The 18,708-nt window shown below is 41.8% G+C and overlaps 2 protein-coding genes across 4 annotated transcripts in view; one reads left to right on the forward strand and one right to left on the reverse strand.

The window, feature by feature from the left end:
* Positions 1 to 4,501: 4,501 nt before the first annotated feature.
* On the reverse strand, positions 4,502 to 9,584 carry ENY2 (ENY2 transcription and export complex 2 subunit). 2 transcript variants are annotated; one of them, XM_075415673.1, is made up of 5 exons: positions 9,510 to 9,584; positions 9,031 to 9,124; positions 7,109 to 7,179; positions 5,696 to 5,770; positions 4,502 to 4,786 (listed from the first exon to the last, which is right to left on the reverse strand). In XM_075415673.1, exons 2-5 carry the CDS (start codon positions 9,096 to 9,098, stop codon positions 4,710 to 4,712), a joined length of 291 nt encoding a protein of 96 aa, XP_075271788.1. In that variant the 5' UTR covers positions 9,099 to 9,124; positions 9,510 to 9,584; the 3' UTR covers positions 4,502 to 4,709. The 2 variants fall into 2 exon arrangements, with proteins under 2 accessions (XP_075271788.1, XP_075271789.1); XM_075415674.1 differs by lacking the exon at positions 9,510 to 9,584 and adding an exon at positions 9,222 to 9,347.
* Positions 9,585 to 9,686: 102 nt separating this feature from the next.
* The window catches only part of NUDCD1 (NudC domain containing 1), a 52,158-nt gene continuing 43,136 nt past the window's right edge, over positions 9,687 to 18,708 (forward strand). The window contains exon 1 of one of the 2 annotated variants that reach the window (XM_075415675.1): positions 9,687 to 9,829. In XM_075415675.1, the coding sequence (XP_075271790.1) occupies positions 9,712 to 9,829 (118 nt within the window). In that variant the 5' untranslated portion in view covers positions 9,687 to 9,711. Of the gene's footprint in view, positions 9,830 to 15,455; positions 15,519 to 18,708 lie in introns of those variants that run through there. The other variant, XM_075415676.1, reaches the window with a different exon arrangement.

The following is an 18,708-nucleotide window of genomic DNA, read 5'->3' on the forward strand; positions in this document are numbered from 1 at the left end:
AGAAACTTCAAAACTCAAGGTCTTACCTAAGCACCTACATGCCAAGCCTAAGTGGCTGTTGGAAGTGCTGAGCTCTCAAAATCTGACTAAAATCAATGCCAGCTTCAGATGAACTTTACTGTCAAGGTAAAATTTGGATTGGGTCATCTGGATCCCAGTTTTGATGGGGAGGGGGGAAGCCAACAACTGGTTTTGAATATAAATGCGTAACCTTGTATATATAGTCTAGAGGAGACAGCAATCAAAGAAGGGAAATGAGGAAGTGAAATAAATACATTTTTTCCTTCTTCATCAAGATTTCCTGTTTACCTCATGATAGCGAGGAAGCATTGTAAGTCATCTTTATCATTGCAGCAGTCAGCAGGCAAAAAACAGGCATAGATAATACTCTTTCTGATCATTATTCAACAGAGAAAGAACAGCCCTCTTCCATCTGTCAACTATTTGATGAAACACTCCCTTGCAAAAATTATGTAAACAGATATTTTTAAATCTAATACGAACTGCTCAAATATTAGCAAACTGATCCGGTATTTGGGCAGAAGCTTATCTCAGAATGAAATGCGCATGAAAAAGTTAACAAACAGATTAGCTAGATAGAAGCATTTTTCAGTCCAAGTTACAAAAAAAACTATGTTATGCTCAACTGCTACTGCCACTTCTCTTGCAGATTCTGAGGACATTACATGACACCCAGTTACACCTGTACTGGGGCTAGTAACTTCTGCATGTGTTCAACTAAAGCAGCATTTCTCTTTATGGAAACTGCAGTCCATAGGATTTGTTAAAAGGTTCACCCTGGAAAGTGTTTGAGAATAGTGTTTAAGATGCTGCTCAGCTTCTCCAGAACAGAGGAGTTAAAAAGCAGAGGACATTTATGTAAGTCAGTGAACCGCTCTGGACCTTACATTTTTGGGGATATCTCAGTTCCTTTCGCAAGGCAGCAGACGTATAAACACGAGTATTTATTCTGGTTTTCCTTTCTCTCAGCTGGAAGAAACTGAGTTGCTGCTCCCAGCTCCAGGGAACACTCACAGGTGAATACTGCACTTCTGGAAAGTTTGAGTAACCCCAAGCTAAAGCAGCTCTTCCAGGAAGGCATCTTGTACTCAGAAAAGCACTGAAAAATGAAGGATCCAGCCTATTTCTTCATAGTTTGTTCCAGTGATTAAGTCACTGTACTTTTACAAATGCCATGTTGTTTTAAATTTGAATTTCTCTGACTTCTATTTCCATCGACTGGTTTATGCCTTTCTCTGTTAAAGTACCCTTTTTTTCCTGCTTTCTTCCTGAGGAGGTTCTGATACACCACAACCAGATTTTCTATCAATCAATCAGCTTTCTTTTCAATAAACTAACACTGGGAGATTTTGAAAACTTAACCAGCAGTGCCAGCCCTCAATAATCCCTTTTTCTCTTTTCAGTACTCCATTTTTTCCTTTTAAGATTGCCAATTGTACATCATGAGTGTCAGCCTCACCAGTGCGGCATACAAAGCTACGAACAGTGTTATGCTCGTCTCTGTTCATACATATTCAAAGATCCCACAAAAGCTTTTCACTATGATTTCCAGTGTCATTGCTTTCCAGGGAATTAAGTGTTGCTTTTGCCCTCTGCACTAAATGTGAAAACTCAGCTTTGCACTGACTTTGTACACAGGCAGCTGATGGGAGCCAGCCAACGCAAGAGGCCAGGTTGCTCTGCCCTTGTCGGTATTCACCCACAGGCTGCCAGCCGCAGATTTTATCAGCAGCAACTCGATACTTTACCTCCTGATCAATGATTGAGAGAATGGATAACCTCTTCCCTAGTAATTCCAACAAAAAGAAATCAGCAGGGATTTCTTAGAGGGGAATTTTTTATGATCTACTACTAAATCACTTCACTAGTTGTAACAGAACATTTTTAAGAATCATACTGTTAGGAGGAAAGCACCACTGTGAATGTGAAATACACTTAAGTGAGATTAAGCCTTTTCTCATTCCAAGCAGATGCTGATTAACCTATTCATTACCATAAACCGATGAAGTGTAAATTATTGATGAGGAAAGGAAAGTGTTTTGCTTCATTTTGGGCTCCAGTAATTACAAATTTGGCCTTGCAACCACAGCTGTTTCTTGTAGAAACTGAATAGCTGAGAAAAACAGGCCAAATAGAACACAATTCTGATTTAAACTGCAAATATTTAGAAATTTAAAGAGCCAGGAGGTAAAAGCATTGGATATTCTTCATTCATTGCTCCAGCGAAAACTCAGTCACTAAGTAAGTTAGAGCCAAATTATCAAGGTACCACAATCACTATAATTAAACATATTCCATTACGTGAATGAAGAGATGAGGACATGGGATAGGTAGTGCAGAGCTGTCACCCCAAAGGTCCTTCCAGAGAGAAGAACTGAGAAGTAGCAATAATTTTTTAATAGCACTGATGGATTTATACAGTCTTCAGACATACTTGTTCTCCAAGTGATAAAGTTCCGTACTGAAATGTTATGGCAGTAAACAAGAATTAAGAAGAATGGGAAAAAGAATAGAAGAAGAAGAAAAAAAAAATTAAAAACCTGCAATGGCAAAATAGTAAGGTTCTAAGATGTCAGTTTGACATCTCAGCAGAATTTCTTGGTGATGTTACTGTTTTATAACATTTTTTGACTGGACTCTCTCAATATGGAGAAGTATTCATGGGGAAATAATTATCAAATAAATTAGAATCTAAGCAGTTTCAGTTCGTTGTGTGCTTGAGACCCCCAGGGCCCGACTAAGGGAGAGGCTAAACTCATTTTTCCCTGTTGGTCTTTCACTGACAGCAGTAGGACCGTTCAATTCACTGTCACATAGAATTTGGATTAGTGCCCATCTAGAGCTATACCGATTTACTCTAGCTGTTATCTGACCCATTATTTCAATGTCACTTTACAAACTGATTTTAGTTTTTTACAGGCTTGTCTACAAAAAGACCATGCTGAATTTGCTACTACAGTATATCTATAGGGCTGCCATCTAAAAAAATTGTATGCTCACAGCTGAGGTAATTCACATCCATCCTAAATTGTCACTTCTTGGCTATGTAGTTCTGGGTGCTGTTTGAAGAAAAAGTAGTTAACGCATCTGTCTGTCCGTATATGCTCTAGGTATGGAACCTCTAACAGCACAGACCATCTTATTTTTCAGTGTGCGAAAAAAACCTGGACAGGACAATAATGTTCTGGCTGAATCCTGAGCGTTACCCATTGTTTTCAATACTCAACCAAATGAGTAGAAACTGAGATTGTGCAGAGGGCAGTTTGCAAAACTCCAACTGAAGCTGCCAAAAAAGAAACTTCAAAGTCCCCCTCCTGATCCTCTCTGTTATAGACGCTCGTGCTCAAATCAAATTGAGAAGCCAATTTCTCATTAATCAAAGTGAATTTATTAGGAACCGATAAAAGAGCAAAACAGCGCTGGGCGACCGGGGAGTCAGTGCTCTGCCAACGGTTCGCACCAATAACAGATGCAACCCCTCTTTTTATGGAGTTCCCATTTCCTGCATACGTGACTTTTGGTATTCTCTGCGTTGTGTTTGCGCTTGCGCGACTAGTTGCTAGGTGGTCGTTGGGATGAAGGCCGAAGTCTTTCTCAGGCGTCCTGCTGTCTGCTCATTCATCCCCCAAGCCATTCCTTTGCTGATGAGCAGATGGGCCATTCCCTTACTTATTGTTCACTCCTCCGGATGTCTTCGGCTCCAGCTTAAGTTGCAAAAGAAACTCTAACACCCACATGCGATTTCACGAACGAAGTTAATCCACTCATCACAGGGCTTCTCCTCTTTCTCCATCAGCCGGTTTGAGAACAAATTTTATATGTATACATTTATTACACTCTCCCTTCCTCAACTGTATTTTTGCAGGTACTTATAGGCCAGGCTCATGGTGCAGTTCAAAGTAGGAGAATTTAAAATGTATCATCTTGAGAGACTTATGGTGGCAAATTACCGTATCACACTCCAATTTCAAAAGACCCCAAAGACCCACATAATTAAAAATTACCAGTAATACGGGCAAAGCTAGAGAACAGTAGTCCTTGGTCAGAATAGTGACTCTTTTTCATTAAAGTGAATGTGAAGCGAGAATTATTGACAATAGACATGACTGCCTTTTTTGTCAGAAGACTTCATCCTCCTGTGAATCACCGAGTGAGTATTTGCAACACTCGTCAGAGTTCAAACCACTCGCTCTCTAGCAAAGACGTACCGAGAGGAAGGCCACCAGCGGTGTCACAGAGTCGTAACTTCATCACGCTGACCAGCTGCTCAGGGAACACTAGAAAGGATATACTCAGTAGTGTGTCATATCTCATTTTCCACAGAGCTTCTCTCCCCATCTACATTTCTAGTTAACATCCTTGTTAATCACGCTTCTTTTTTGCAAATCTGAGCAAGTTTGCACAACTGTATAAAATTATAGATTATTAAAAACTGGAATAGGTGACACCACATTACAGTGAATACACAGAGAGAAGAGCCTTAGAACCACGAGTCCACAAAATTTTTTATTAAAATAACACCAAGTTTAAGAAATCAATGCAGTGCAAAGAAACTTCAACTCATCATACAAAAAAAAAAAAAAAAAAAAAAAGACTGTCCATCCTCACGTATGGAAACTGCATTCCAATCCTGACATGACTGACATAATACAGAAATGGAAACACTGTATCCCAGATGAACGTCCAAGTTAAAGACTGGCATGCTGGGCAAGGAAGGTTCTTATTCTTTGCAGGAGTTCTTTCTTTACACTGTCTGGTACCAGGGCTGAAACACAAACAAGAAAACAAGCAGTGAAAAAGGCAAAATGGAAAATATGCTGATACCAGCCTTTTACAACAGCTACTTCTATTCTTTGTTTGTTCTTGCAATTCTGTTAGTACCTAAAGTAACTGAAGCTACTTGATTTTCATGTAGCATATCTACAATTCTCCTGTTTGCAACAGGCTAAAATTGAAGTCTGTTGAAAACACTGTTGTTATTGGTAGTTTTCTGCCTAGCCACAGCCAGGAAAATTGGAAAGTTTCAGGGAAAGGATTATTCAACAGTAAACAGGATGTAATAATCAGAAACTAGTTTGATAATCGTACTTTTCACAAATTTAAGACAAAAAAAAAATATCTCAGCCATGACCTTAGAGTAAGGGTCTTCAGCAATTTATTTTGAAGGCCTATTTTTATTTAAGACTTAATGAAGTTTCTCCCACTAACACCAAAGTCTGTTCGAGAGTCCAAGAACGACACAAAGACGACTGCAGTATTTCCTTAAGAGATTTGATTTTCCTGACTCTGTATGCTATGTCCTTTCCTTTTCCCACTTCCCATTACACTTGTACTGTCAGTTCAGATTTCCCATCTTACAAAGATTTGGAATTTTAAAACCTCTCACACCCCAAGTTTTCTTGGTACCATTAAGTCAATTATAAAGATGAATACAGACTCATGACTAAATAACTCAACCTGCAAAACTAGTCTACACACACAGCTCGTCACAGATTTTGAATGGCTGTTACGCTATACAAATTCATGTGGTTTATTTGTAGTTAATATCAAGCTGTTAACATTTTTCCTTGAATCCAACACAGGCAAGTTCATAGTGCTGCTTTCAAAATATTAATGAAACACAGGTAGGTATGTTTGTTGCTGTACTATCACATCTGTGTTTGCATTTTCTTACCTCTGCCTTTCGGAGTGATTTCTGCCACCAAATCATCAACAGTAACATGTTCTAATCCTTTTTCTTTAATGACATCTAGGGAAGACCAAGACAGGTATTTTTAGTCTTTTAATTCATTCATTAGAAGACAAAACCTGTATGCATAGGTCATCTGAGAAGATGAAGTAGCTTGTGACCTAAACGGAGGTTAACCACTCAGTACCTACACTGCATTGTACAATGGATTTAGTCTCTCATTCATACCATAGGTTTAAGGATGGGAACCATACTGCACTGCTGATGCATCTTGATCAGCTTGTGTATCAAAATGAAACGTTACCAAATTTAAGCCTATCTGAGTGTTACCAGATGTGCATATTACTGGAGTGTTGTAGCAGTTCACAAGTTGGTCTGATTATCTCTTCAAACATGTTATTTACATAATAGTGAGAAAGAGATGCAATTGGAACATACAACAAAGGAGAGCACAGAGACAGTAAATACTACTCTTCCCAACTGGTTTAAATAACATCTCTCTGTATTTCAGCAAAGTAAAAAAGCATATCTGAAAAAAAGGTATACATCTACAGCAAAATAAAAGCTATGATTAAGATATACTGTATGATTAATACATACCAGTATTTAAACAAATTGTCCTGTTATAGTGCCTTGAAGGCTACTGAAAAATGCAGAAGTCAATGCTAAGAAGAAACCTCAATTCAGCAGCATACACCTGAAGGATTTTGTCTTTACATGAATGTTTTTAACTATACGTCAGTACATACGATTAATTGTTGCCAAGACACTAAATATGTTTTCTGAACTGACATCACATGGACTATTTGTAAACTGTTTTTCTCGGCTGCCTTCCCTGCAGAAATTAATCCTCAATTATTGGCCCTAATCCACCATGGCAAGAGGCTCTACAACAAGCTACCAACACCCCGCCAGAGGCTCATCTGCTTGTTTTCTCTTATCTGAGTAGATGATCTTGTTTTCAAGAATTGTATTCAGAAAGAGTATGCACTTCTTTCTGTCCCATACGCAGACAACAAAGTTCTCTAAAATTTCTAAGTGGCATACCACTGTATTTGCTCCATTTTCCATTATCTCGGTTTTTATTCTCCTGTGGCAAGGAAGTGATCTCTCTCAAAACAATAAGCTGTTATCATGATGAATATTTAGGGAACCAATTCCCATACTTTTCTCAGAAGCTTAACAAGTTTCAGATCAGAGAATAAGATTTTTTTTTTTTTTTTTTTTTTTTTTGCCAGGACAGGAAGATGCTTTCTTGCATGCAAAACCAACTGCCAGGGATGCTTTCCTTTTGCCCAAGTCTCATTTAAATTGACTAGTAAAGCTTTCATCTGGGACTTTTATTTGGCCAGACCCTCAGCTGGCTGCAAAGTATATTAGTTATTTGACCACCGTTACCTTTGCAGTGTGCCTTCAACTGATCCTTCCAGCCACATTCAATCAATTTGGCTCTCAGCAACTCTTTAAGGCTGTTAAGACAATAAACAAACTTGTTAGGAACAGCAAACATTCCTGACAGCTTAAATATGCTTCAGTGTGAAAGTTAAGGTTACAATTCCTACTCACAGCAGAACTCCCAGACCAGCAGCAGAAAAGGCTGAGCAGTGTGGGAACCCTAACCCAAATGAGTACCCATTTCAGTTTACCATGTTGGACTACAAGGGGTTGGCACCTCAGGAGCTAATTCACAGTATTTCTTCAGGCAGCGTTGATGCTGCAGCCACAGAAAAGAGCCCTTGAATCACTTGAACTGCCTGTGTCTACTCTGTTAGCAAATGTATGCTAACTTTCAAAGTCAGAATATTTCACATGAAACCAGGCCTTCAAAATAAGTAACACCTTTCCCCCCCCCCTTTCTGAAATGAGAATTCTGTACTACTGTCTTCACCTGCAGGTTTCTCTCCCCAGTTATACTATACCTCGTGTTGGGTGAAGACAAAGGGATCATGTATCTTATCCTTCTATGTGTGGTTAGCAATTACAAGTATAAGCAACAAAGATTCAGATATTAAACAGAGAAGACATCCAACAATCTGCCACAATGATACATCTATGACATATATCAGAATATTGAAAGACAGTTAAAAAAGTGAAAATTGGTACTGAAAAACACAAGAAGGGAAAATGAAAGTACGACATGATAAAATAAGCTTTAATATCTCCATAGCAAGCCTACTTATTTTGTACCATCTGAAATAACTCTAGCAAAATTCTGGTTTTATGAATGAAGGGACCGTAGCAAGAGGCTGAATTGTGTTGGTCTAGTCCCTTTTACTCAGTGACCTGTGAAGAGAGCAGACGAACTGACGACAAAAAAAGTACAGTAACAACACAGGTAAAATTCACTGCTTCTGGATATTTCTTAACTCAAGAAATCCGAGTGCTCTGTCTCTGATCATAGTACGGGTCTGATAAAGCTTGTTTATAATACAGTTTATGACATCCTGTCAAAATTCTTCCTACTCTTAGAGTAAAATAGGTCCCAATACCATTTCAAGTAACTGCTTGGTCTGCTGAAGCTCTGTGCCATCTCCAAGGGGACGCTCACAACCAGGAAAGAAGCAGAGCACAGACGTGGTGTCAGTCTACAAAAGGTTACACTAGGCCCAGGGCTACGTGATGACCTAGGGAGACAATTCCTTCTCATACAGGCCTCGAAAAATGAAGGAAATAAAGCTTTCGGTGCATGGTGCTACAAATACAGTGAAATGATGAGGAGCGAAACGTCATAAGCATGCCAGTGATATGCAAATACAATGCAAACAGAACAGACTGAAGAGACAACAAAAGGCCAAAACTAGCTGCCACGCTACACTGTGTAATTTACTTATCTGCCTTTATTGGGATCTCTACAATGGCTTGCACAAGTGCACTTTAATGTGTTCCACTGTACATTCCGTTCCCTAACAAGGGAAGAGATCAAAGCACAAGAGAAACTTACTAGCAAAGTTTTATCTCCTTCTCTTTATCAGGAAATAGCAAGGTTTAACTGCAAGAAATTGCATTTAGTGGTCACTTTTATATGAACCATGAGCCTTCCCACACAAAACACTGGAATAAGAATAAGCTTTAGAGTTCATAAGCCAACGACCCCACCCTTTATTTCTGCAGCTTTCCAAGTGCAAAACGACAATAAAACTGTTCAAAGGCAAAAATAAGGTCGGGTTTTTTTCATACAGCTTTATATAATAAGGAAGACTTTCATGTGCAGACATTTGAAGAATATGGAGTTAAGTTTATGCAATCCTTACATCCAGGTACAGTTCATGTCTGACACCATTTAAAGCCCCTCGCTGGCAGGGAGCGGGAAGCCTGCTTACCGTTCTCGCTCTCCTGTCTCTATCAGCTTCTGGTTAATGGTCGCTCTCATCTGGGCATCTTTGTTCATTTTGGAAACGGAGCCGTTCCACAGACCTGCACGGGGCGGGGAAGAGTTCGGGCAAACGCCGGCCTCACCAACGCAACGCAACGCGAGCCACTCGCACAGAACGACACGCGGTCCCAGGCCCACCTGCACATCCCCGGAGGAACGGCCGGAGCGCCCGCCACCACCGGCACGGCCTCCGCCTGCCCGTCTGCCCCAGCCCCGCGGGGACGGGCGGCTCACCGGGCCGCTCGCCCAGGCGCGGCCTCCCCACAGCCCGGCCCTCCCACCTCCCCCGCCCGGCCCACCCAGCGGCTCCCCCGCCGCAGCCAGAGCGAGGGCGCGGGACAGGCTCAGGCTCAGCCTCAGGCTCAGATCTCGGCTCCGGCCCAGGCCCGGCGCAGCCCCTACTCGCCCGGCGCAGCCCCTACTCACCCGGCGCAGGAGGCGGGGCTGCCTGGCGCACGCGCGGCCCGCCGCGTGCCCTGCCCTGCCCCCCCCCCTCGCGCGCGGGCGCCGCCGGGAAGCACTGCCCGGGGGAGGTGCCGCCGCCCGCCGACTGCGACTCCCGGCGTGCCCCGGGGCCCTTCCCGTGGTGCTCTGCGACGGCGCGCGCCGAGCGGTGGGCGGCGGAGTTATGGCGGGCGCCGCGCACTGCTCGCTGCGGGTCAAGCGCCTGCTGCTGGACCCCAAGTTCGAGGGCTACAAGCTGTCCCTGGAGCCGCTGGCCTGCTACCAGCTGGGGCTCGACGCGGGTGAGGAGCGAGGGTGGCTGCGGCGGCGAGCGCGGCGCTGAGGGGGGGGCGGTGTGAGCCCGCCGGCCTCCCCTTCACCCTGCGGCGGGGGGGGAGGCCGCACCGCGTCCATCCGCGCTTCCCTGCCTCCTGCTGCGGGGCTCCACGTCCTGGCCCGGCAGCCTTCGGCGGAACCGTGCCCTGAGGCGGGGGAAGCCTGGCCGCCTCGCCGGGGGGCCTGCGCGCCGGCCTTCTGCGGGGAACGGCGGGCGCTTGGAAGGCTCGGCGCTCCGCCTCGGGTTTTCCCGTGATAATCGGCTGCGGTGGTGTGGTTGGTCCTGCCCTGGGGTCACACGGGGCTCCCTGGTGGGCTGGGGTCCCTGGGCGTTGTCGCATCGCCGCCTGGCGGCTGTCTGCTCCTGCGAGGCTGAGCTGAGTTTCGAAGCGGGTCAGGAAATCTCCGTGCGAAATCTGGTCTTGGCTTGTGCACGGGTGGTGAGGCCAGACGACCAGCTGAGGCGGTCAGAGTGGTGGTGTACACGCGGTTCAGAGGAATAGGTATGAAATAAGAATCTTGTACAAACTTCAGCAAATTAGCTATTTTTTTTTTTTAACTCTGCCCGAAGTTCAGAGGGTCTTCGGGCTCTGCATTCCATGCTCTGCTTTTTCTGCTAAGGGTCATTAATGTTTGAGGTACTGGTCCATTAATGGGCTAATTCACCAAGAGGAACATTAGCACGAAGTCATGTTGGGTATGTGCCTACAGCCTTAGCGACGGCCCCTGAAATCTCTCAGCATTCTACCTTTATTGATTGGTGAATTGAGGTCTTTTGTAAAGTGGATGAGTTAGTTTTCGGTAAAGCTGGAACAGTAATATACAATTTGTGTGGACTGATCTCTACCACTCTGTATTTACTGACCCATATACTTGTCTAGAGGGTTGTCAGCTATGTGTTACTTTAGTTTTGTGTTGAATACATTGTATTAGCAGAGGGTCAGAAAGGTCTGTTTGCCGTGGTGAATTGTCAGCAGTAAGACGGGAGTTGTACGTGAGTTGTGTGTTGAAGGAGGAGTGAATAAGGTTGATACTGTATGAGGAGTGAATAAGATTGATACTGTATGATAGGACTGGAAAATTTAGTGCGAGTAACATTTTTGTTATCTATTTTGACATTTTTACTATAAGACTGATTTAGGTGTCACCAAAAGACAGTCCAGATGCGCATGTACGTGTGTTAGGAGTGTACTACAGCTGTGTTAAAGATGGCTGCAGTTAGCGTAGCGTAGGTACAGTCTCTTGGTTTGTCCTTCATTTGATGGCCTGTGGCCAAACAAGCTATGTGGTTCTTGGGTGGTCACTTGTGTGCCTGTTTGGAATAGATAAGGATTACAGATTTTTATTAAAATATTTGAATGATGGAGTTGCTGAAGGAGAGATGGATCTCATCAGTTCTTGACTATTCAGATATTTTATGTAATAGCTACAGTAACTCGTGTGATAGAAGATCGGTATGTGTGCCTGTGTTCTTTTCTTTCTCTGCTTCCCACAGCACAACAAGCCTGACTCATTTCAGTCTAACTTACTCGGCTGTCCTGCTAAATCATTAGTACCAAGTCACTTACTCTGTTCTCTGTGTGTGTGTGTGTGTATGTATATATAGATAGATATTGGTCCACTGGAGAGTGGAAAGCTTTGTAGTAGTTTTTTAAAATCAGTAACATGAAATAAAAAACAAACCAGGCCCTGTATCTGTCTTCTAGATGTTTTGTTTGTTCATATTTCAGCTTGCTCTCAGGCCATACAGCTGGCATGCTGTCCTTGCTGGTTTTCTTCTGCTTACTTCAAGGCAATTTCCTCACAGTACAGAGATGTTCTGTACCTGAACTTTGTATTTCCTGGTGACGGTGATCTACATATGTGTTAGACTGAGGTCATCCTTCCATAACTTCATTTTTATGTTGTGCAGGCCTAAGGGGTTGAGTTGTAGAGACCATGGGTGGTGTGTAGGCCATGGCTTTTTCAGATTACTGCATGAGAGAAGAAATAAATACTATGTGAGAAGGCCTGTTAAAGTAATATTTAGTGAGCTTTGTTTTCTGACCATCGTGTAAAACTGCCGTGGTTTAACCCAGCAGCCAGGACCAGACAGCCACTTGCTCACCCCTCCGCTTCTGCCCCAGAGGGATGGGGAAGAGAATGAACTAAAGGTAAAATTTGTGGGCTGAGATAAAGACAGTTTAATAAGACAACAAAGGAAGTACGAATGCTCATACTACTGCTATTACTACTGAGTGTGCAAAACAAGCTATGTACAATACAATTTTTCTCACTGCCCAGTGACCGGTTGTTTAGCCAGTCCCTGAGCAGCGATCACGGAACCCAGAACTCGTGGATTTGTGAATATGGAACTCTCAAAAAACCCCAAACTCACAAAACAGTTCAAACTCCCAGGAAAAAAAGAATATTTGAAACTCCCGAAAAGAGCATAAAAGAAGATTCCTGCCCCTCTGGCCAACCCTCATTCATAAACTGAGCATAACATCCATGGTACGGCAATATTTCATTGGCCAGCTTGGCTGTCTGGGTATGCTTCCTTCCAGCTCCTGCACACCTGCTCATGAGCTGGATGTAAGAAACTGAAAAAAGTCCTGAATTTCTTAGCAACAACTGAAAACATCAGTGTTATCAACATTCTTCTTATACTAAAACCGAAACACAGCAGCTACAGGGAGGCAAATTAACTCTATCCCAGCCAAAACCAGGAAAAAAACTTAGTGTTTGGTTCTAATTTGCCTTAAACTGTCAAACTGTGGTCCCCAGGAATTTGCTGTGGTCAGATGTGCAGCTGAAGCAGAAAGAAATGCAAAATATTATTTATTAGACCTGTGGTAGAGGAGAATTTTCCAGTGAGTTTCTTAAATGTATGGTCACAGTGAAGAAGTATGGTGAAACTCTGGTATCTTATGTTCCCTTTTAAATACTCTGATTTGCATGCTTTTCTTTTATTTCTTCCTTACTCCTACCCATTCTATCCTAGTTAATCTAAACTTTCACAGTAATTTATCTTTTCTCATCTCTCATCTTTGTAACATGTTTCAACTAGTAATGAGTCCCACACTACTATAACTTAAATTCCCAGCTCTTCATCCTACATTGTGTGTATTTTTCTCCTTATTTTCCTTAGTTTATGTCTATAACTTTTAAATGCTTTGTAAAGCCTTTCTTTTAGATCACTGAACCTTTGGGAAGGAGGAAAGAGCAGCTCATTTAATGTCACCTCTTCTGCCCTGATCTGATCTTGGCAGAGCCCAAAGCAGTGATTGTGGGGCAAATCCTTGTTTCCAGCAGGGAGCATGCCTAAGATGCAGGACATTTTTAAAGGAGTGACAACCTTGCTCTTGACTTCCACTGGTCAGATGTAGCTTGCTGCCTTTTTTTGTTTTTTTTTCCAGAGGCTTAGAATTATTCAGTGTGGATATCCCTCATGCCTTTTCTCTCTATCTTGTCTCTTTGGTAGAAACATTATACATATGACATAATGTATGCTTTTCGGTACAATAACAGCTGAAGAGCATGGTAAATGTTCACTGAAACATGCAGCACCCGTTGCAAGCGAGGAGAATATGCAGAGAATGCATTCCTTTTGATCATGTGCATCTATCTTTTTTATCACTTCTTTTGGAAAATGGTGTTAATAGATGACTGCCCTATTTGCAGCCTGTTTAGGCTAGAAGGTCTATACTTCAGTGAAAAGTCGTTGTCCGTTAGAAATGCTACATGGAAAACATGCATATTTGTCTTTTTATGGAGCTAAAGGCACTGATATGTTTCAAACATTTATAGAGATTTCCATTTGCACTTGCCATTGGAAAAATTAAATATAGAAAAAAGTCTTTGAAGTAATATATGGGAAATACTAAGAAACTTAGGCTTAGACCTAAGGCTTTTTCAGACGTTTACAGCTGTAGTTCATAAATCTAGGTTTAGGTGTCAGACACGTGTATCTGTTCTTGTGTTGTAGTTCAAGTTCCTGAGAAAGAAAAAGATAATGTAGAGGCAAGTTCTGCCTTGGAAGTGTTAAAGAAAATGGTTCTTGCAGCTGGCACAGGTCAGGTTACAAATCAAGGCATTGCCATAACGATGCTTTCACAAATGCCCTTGCTAGTTTTTGGATCTTGTTCGATGTAGTGCGTGATAGATCCCATTTACGTTTCACATCTCTGTAAGTAATTTGATGAGGTAAAAATATTTCATTACATGTTATCTGTCAGTCCATGCTTGTTTTCAGCAAGCTATGTGTTTATTAAGCAGTAAGTTTTTGTGTTTAGTCTATTAACATACTGCAGTAGAATTAACAAGCCTTGTACTTTTGCTCAACAACAGCGATGAGATGATGCTGCTATTAATAATAAACCCATATTTGTTAATATTAAAAGAAAAAACAATGCAGGTTTAGGAGGATCTTTGAATGCTAATACTAGAAACTAAATTAATGTAATCTCTTCCACTAGTAGGTGAGTGTATATGAAATACTAAATTGCTTCCACTGGGTGGCATTGCAAAACAAAGTATGACATACAAGCATGTAACGTTCCATGCCTCAATACGTTGATATAGTTATTTTACATGTTTTCCAGTATTGTAAAGTTGTTTTGATGTATTCAGTAAAATATCTAAAAATTGAGGGGGGGGATGTTCTCACCCTTTTTCTGTGCTTTTTTTTTTCCTCAGTTCTGCTTTACAGTGCTTGGTGGCAGATGTAAGACTTCATTATTCGTTTAAAGTAGAAGTCCTTTGATAGTGTTCTTTATTCAGAGGAGATTTTTTTTTTTTTTTGCAGTGCCTAGTAATAATTATAGTAAGATCCAGTTAAGTTAGGGACATCTTACTCCTTCTGTTGATTCTTATGAGTTGCTTTGTATTTAGTGCTTTTGCATTGAAGTAAAGGCGGTGTGAGTGAAAATCTTTGCTTAATTATCTTTGAACTGTTTTGAGTCAAATTACTTTTTTAAGCATGGAGCTGGAGATAAATACAATTCTAGAGAAGTGGCATAATTTTCTTTCTACTAGTCTGAAATATCCCACCTAAGTAGGGTTGTTGGGAAATAATATTGAAAACTGAGATTTAATTTATATGCTGTGTATATTTGCTCTCTTTTCTTGTGTGACAGGGTATGAATCAATGTGCCTGGGTTTTAGTAGTGCAGATTTATTTATCATAAACTTGAAGGACACCATGTAACATTTTGTTGAATAATTGTCATTAACTGCTGCTTGTTAATTGAACCCAAAAAGCTGAAGCTAGTGAAATAATCTGGCTCTTAAAAAACCAACCAACCAACCAAAAACCTCAAAACAAAATCAAAATAAACCCCACAACCACAAACCAAACAACAACAAAAAATCAGCAAAAAATCCTGACCAAGCAACCAACGAAAAAAACACGAAATTATGTGACTGAATAAGGTGATGATCTGGTTGAAGTAGTTCTTCTTTGCTCTTTATATTAACTTGTCTTTTTCTGAATTTACTTTATTAAAAGTCTTCATTTCTTCTCCCTTTTGTCCATAATTTTTCTGCACTCAGCTCTGTTGGTTTTCTGCTCATTTTTCCAAGGACCATCAAGCAAACTTGAACCTTGTAGCTGTTGAAAGGAAAGAATGAACTTCATCCTAGTGTAAAAACTCCTGTAAACTATCTGAGCACATGGTATGTGATAGCAGATGGCATTTGTGCACACATTTCATTTGATCATAGAGTAGATTTCAATTAATCGAGGATGGGATAGTTGCTCTGATTACTTCTTGGCAGAGAGCTATATATACAGGACACGTTCTGCAAGCAATTGATAACCTTATTTGAAGTGTTTCATGACAGTATGGTACACATTTGTTTGATTTCCTGGTTTAAAGTAACCTACAGATTGTATAGTTTCTGCCCTTAGTTTATGAAGAATTAATTACGTATTGTAATTATGCAAAAGATTTTCATCTTCTGTTCCCGACCCCTTATTATTCAGGGTTTGTCAGAAGTGCAAGCTGAAAAACTCAAGGACAGAGAATGTATTCATGTTCTTCCAGCTTTTATAAAGCTTAACGCCGTACAGTCAGCTAATCAATAGTGTATTGTTCCAAGAATTTTTTGAAAGGTTTTACATTTGCTTTAGGAAGCATCTAGTTTGTACTGTTTTCACCATTTGTATATGTTCAAGTTACAGTTCTGACAGTAGCAACTTGTCTAGGGGGGCAGAGGGGGAGAAGTGGAGGAAGGAAGCATTACAAAATAAGACAATTTCAGGGTTTCTGTGCTAAAAAAGGTTTATGTGCTTCCACATGTGTATTCTAATTTCAGAAGATCACTTAATGTAGCTATACAGGATGTAGATGACATATACTTGGTTTCACTGAAAAGAATTATCCTGGATTATATTTGTTTTTGTCTTTGCAGAATATTCACATACTCTCTTGTCTTGTTGGGAAAAATATCTCTGTGATAAAGCTTGATTGTACAAACAGATTGAAAACACGTTTTCACAACACATCCTTCTAAATTCTTTTACAGTGTAATTTACTGTAAAATACTCTAATTAGTTAAAGTAGAAATTGGAATGGGTAGCAGTCTTTCCCATTATGACACGTGTATTTTCATCTCCCTCCTTTGTTGATATTCTAGCTTTTTTTGAAGGGCCATGGCTTGGGGAGCAGTAATTTGTTAGTTGCAGAGGTACTGAAATCCCTCCTGCCTGGTGAATATGAATAATGATTTGAGCTGAGTGGAGTTAATGCTGTTGGTTTGCAAATATCAACGGTGATTAGAAGACTTAATTGCTAATTATACTGTCATTTCGCAAGCATTTTGTATAGTATGACTCAATTTTTTTCTTAATTGGACGGTATATTCTTGCATAGTTTCCTATAGCCACTTTTATGTTAATAGCCAGTGTCTCTAATGGGGTCATCTGTGAGCCATCTAGTGACTATCTGATTGATGGTGTTGTGGTAGCTGTGCAGTGGCACTGGTTGCACTGCAAAATGATCTACTGTTCACAGTAATTGGCGTTCTGACAGAGGAGAACAGACTACTGCTTCTTCAGTAGGTTTTAGGTAGATGCTGAAAAAGAGTTTTAGAAATCTAAGATGAGGACTGCTGCGTGGAGTTGTGAATGGTCCCTATTACGGGGGTGGATGGAAGTGAAATACTGGAAATAGCTTTGCTCTGCTTCTCAGCTGAAAAGAGAAGAAAGTGGAAGCTGAAAATGTAGGAACTAAAATAACTTGCTATGAGAAGAATTAGCCTTGAGGTGCTTTCCCCATATGCTGGGTTTGAAGGCTATTCATTGTGGGCTGACAGAGTTTACTTACAACTTTCTAAAGAATTTTGCTTGTGTGAACTTTGAGACAAACTTCCTGCAGGGAAGCTAAGGATCGTGGAATGAGTGTACTGGAGTTCCAGTCTGTCCGAGACTGTTTGTGAAAGGATGGACTACACCTCTGCAAATGTCTTTGCTAAAACATGAGGATTTTCTGTATTTTGAGATGTTTGGACTACAGCTGCTTGATCTCTGTGTAGGTATGGAATAAAGAGCTGCAACTAGTTTAAATAAAAATGTGGTTCGTCTTAGGAAGATAACCCCAGTTCTGATTACTGGTAGCTGGGGAGAGGTTTACTGTTCGGAAGAATCTTGCTCAAGTGGGTAACTGTAGGTAGCCTGCTTCTTGCCTGGAAGAAGGTACCATTGCAGCGAACAGCCATTCTTTGCAGCCTCATTCAGGTAGAAAAAGCTTGGTCTGAAATTTTCATGGTAACTTGGACATTTCTCAAGATTTCAGCCGCTGTGGGAGTGCTAGGAACCTAGGATTTTTGGGGTTTTTTTGTAATGACTGTGTACTAATTGTGCTTTGTACTGTTTTAGTGTTTTGCCTTGCAAGTGTTGATAGCTTGGTTCAGAATTTAAGACTATGAAGTCTGTGTAGTTAGATGGGATGTTTCTTTTAGCTGTTGTTTTACTGGAGTTACTGTAGAGCAGAATTTTTTCCCCTTACTGCAAAACCATGTACATAGTGTTTGTGCTCCTCCCAAGCAGACTTAAAAGTAGGTTATACGTAGTTGTTACATGTGTATTTCATCTTGTGAGGGTTATTGACAAATTTGATCTCAACACATACTGGGAAGAGACAATGGAGGTGTATTGGGTTTGTGTGGCCAGGTTTTGGTAGCGCAGGGGGGGCTGTAGAGGTGGCTTCTGTGAGGAGCTGCGAGAAGCTTCCCCTGTGTCTGATGGAGCCAATGCCAGCTGGCTCCAGGACGGACGTGCTGCTGGCCAAGGTCAATCCCATCAGTGATGGTGGTAACACCTCTGTGGTGACATAGTTAAGAAGGGGGAAAAAAACCTGCAGTGGGATAGAGGAGTGAGAAGATGTGAGAGAAAATTCTCTGCAGACAGCAGGGTCAGGGAAGAAGGATGGGAAGGAGGTGCTCCAGGCGCTGGAGCAGAGATTTTTTTCCCCTGCAGCCCATGATCTAGCCTGTGGTGAGGCAGGCTGTCCCCTGTAGCCCATGGAGGTCCATGGTGGAGCAGATATCCACATTCAGCCCAGTGAGGACCCCATGCCAGGGCAGGTGGATGCCCTGAAACAGGTTGTGACCCTGTGGGGACCCCATGCCGGAGCAGGCTCCCGACAGGACATGTGGAGAGAGAGGCCCATGTGGGAGAAGGTTTGCTGGCAGGACTTGTGACGCATGGAGGACTCGCACTGGAGCTGCCTGTTCTGGGAGGACTCGCGCTGGAGCAGTTTGTAGAGAACTGTCTCTTGTGGGAGGGACCCTACACTGGAGCAGGGGCAGGGTACGAGGAGTCCTCCCCCTGAGGAGGAAGGGGTGTCAGAGGCAACATGTGATG

The sequence above is a fragment of the Opisthocomus hoazin genome, chromosome 3 (assembly GCF_030867145.1).
Source record: "Opisthocomus hoazin isolate bOpiHoa1 chromosome 3, bOpiHoa1.hap1, whole genome shotgun sequence".
Lineage (NCBI taxonomy): Eukaryota > Metazoa > Chordata > Aves > Opisthocomiformes > Opisthocomidae > Opisthocomus > Opisthocomus hoazin.

Excerpts from the sequence above, each read along its gene's own strand:
- ENY2 (XM_075415673.1), bottom strand. The coding sequence starts at position 9,098 with ATGAACAAAGATGCCCAGATGAGAGCGACCATTAACCAGAAGCTGATA. Across the intron at positions 7,180-9,030 it reads GAGACAGGAGAGCGAGAACG|CCTTAAAGAGTTGCTGAGAG; the intron begins GTAAGCAGGCTT and ends TTGTCTTAACAG. Across the intron at positions 4,787-5,695 it reads AATCACTCCGAAAGGCAGAG|CCCTGGTACCAGACAGTGTA; the intron begins GTAAGAAAATGC and ends TTTGTGTTTCAG.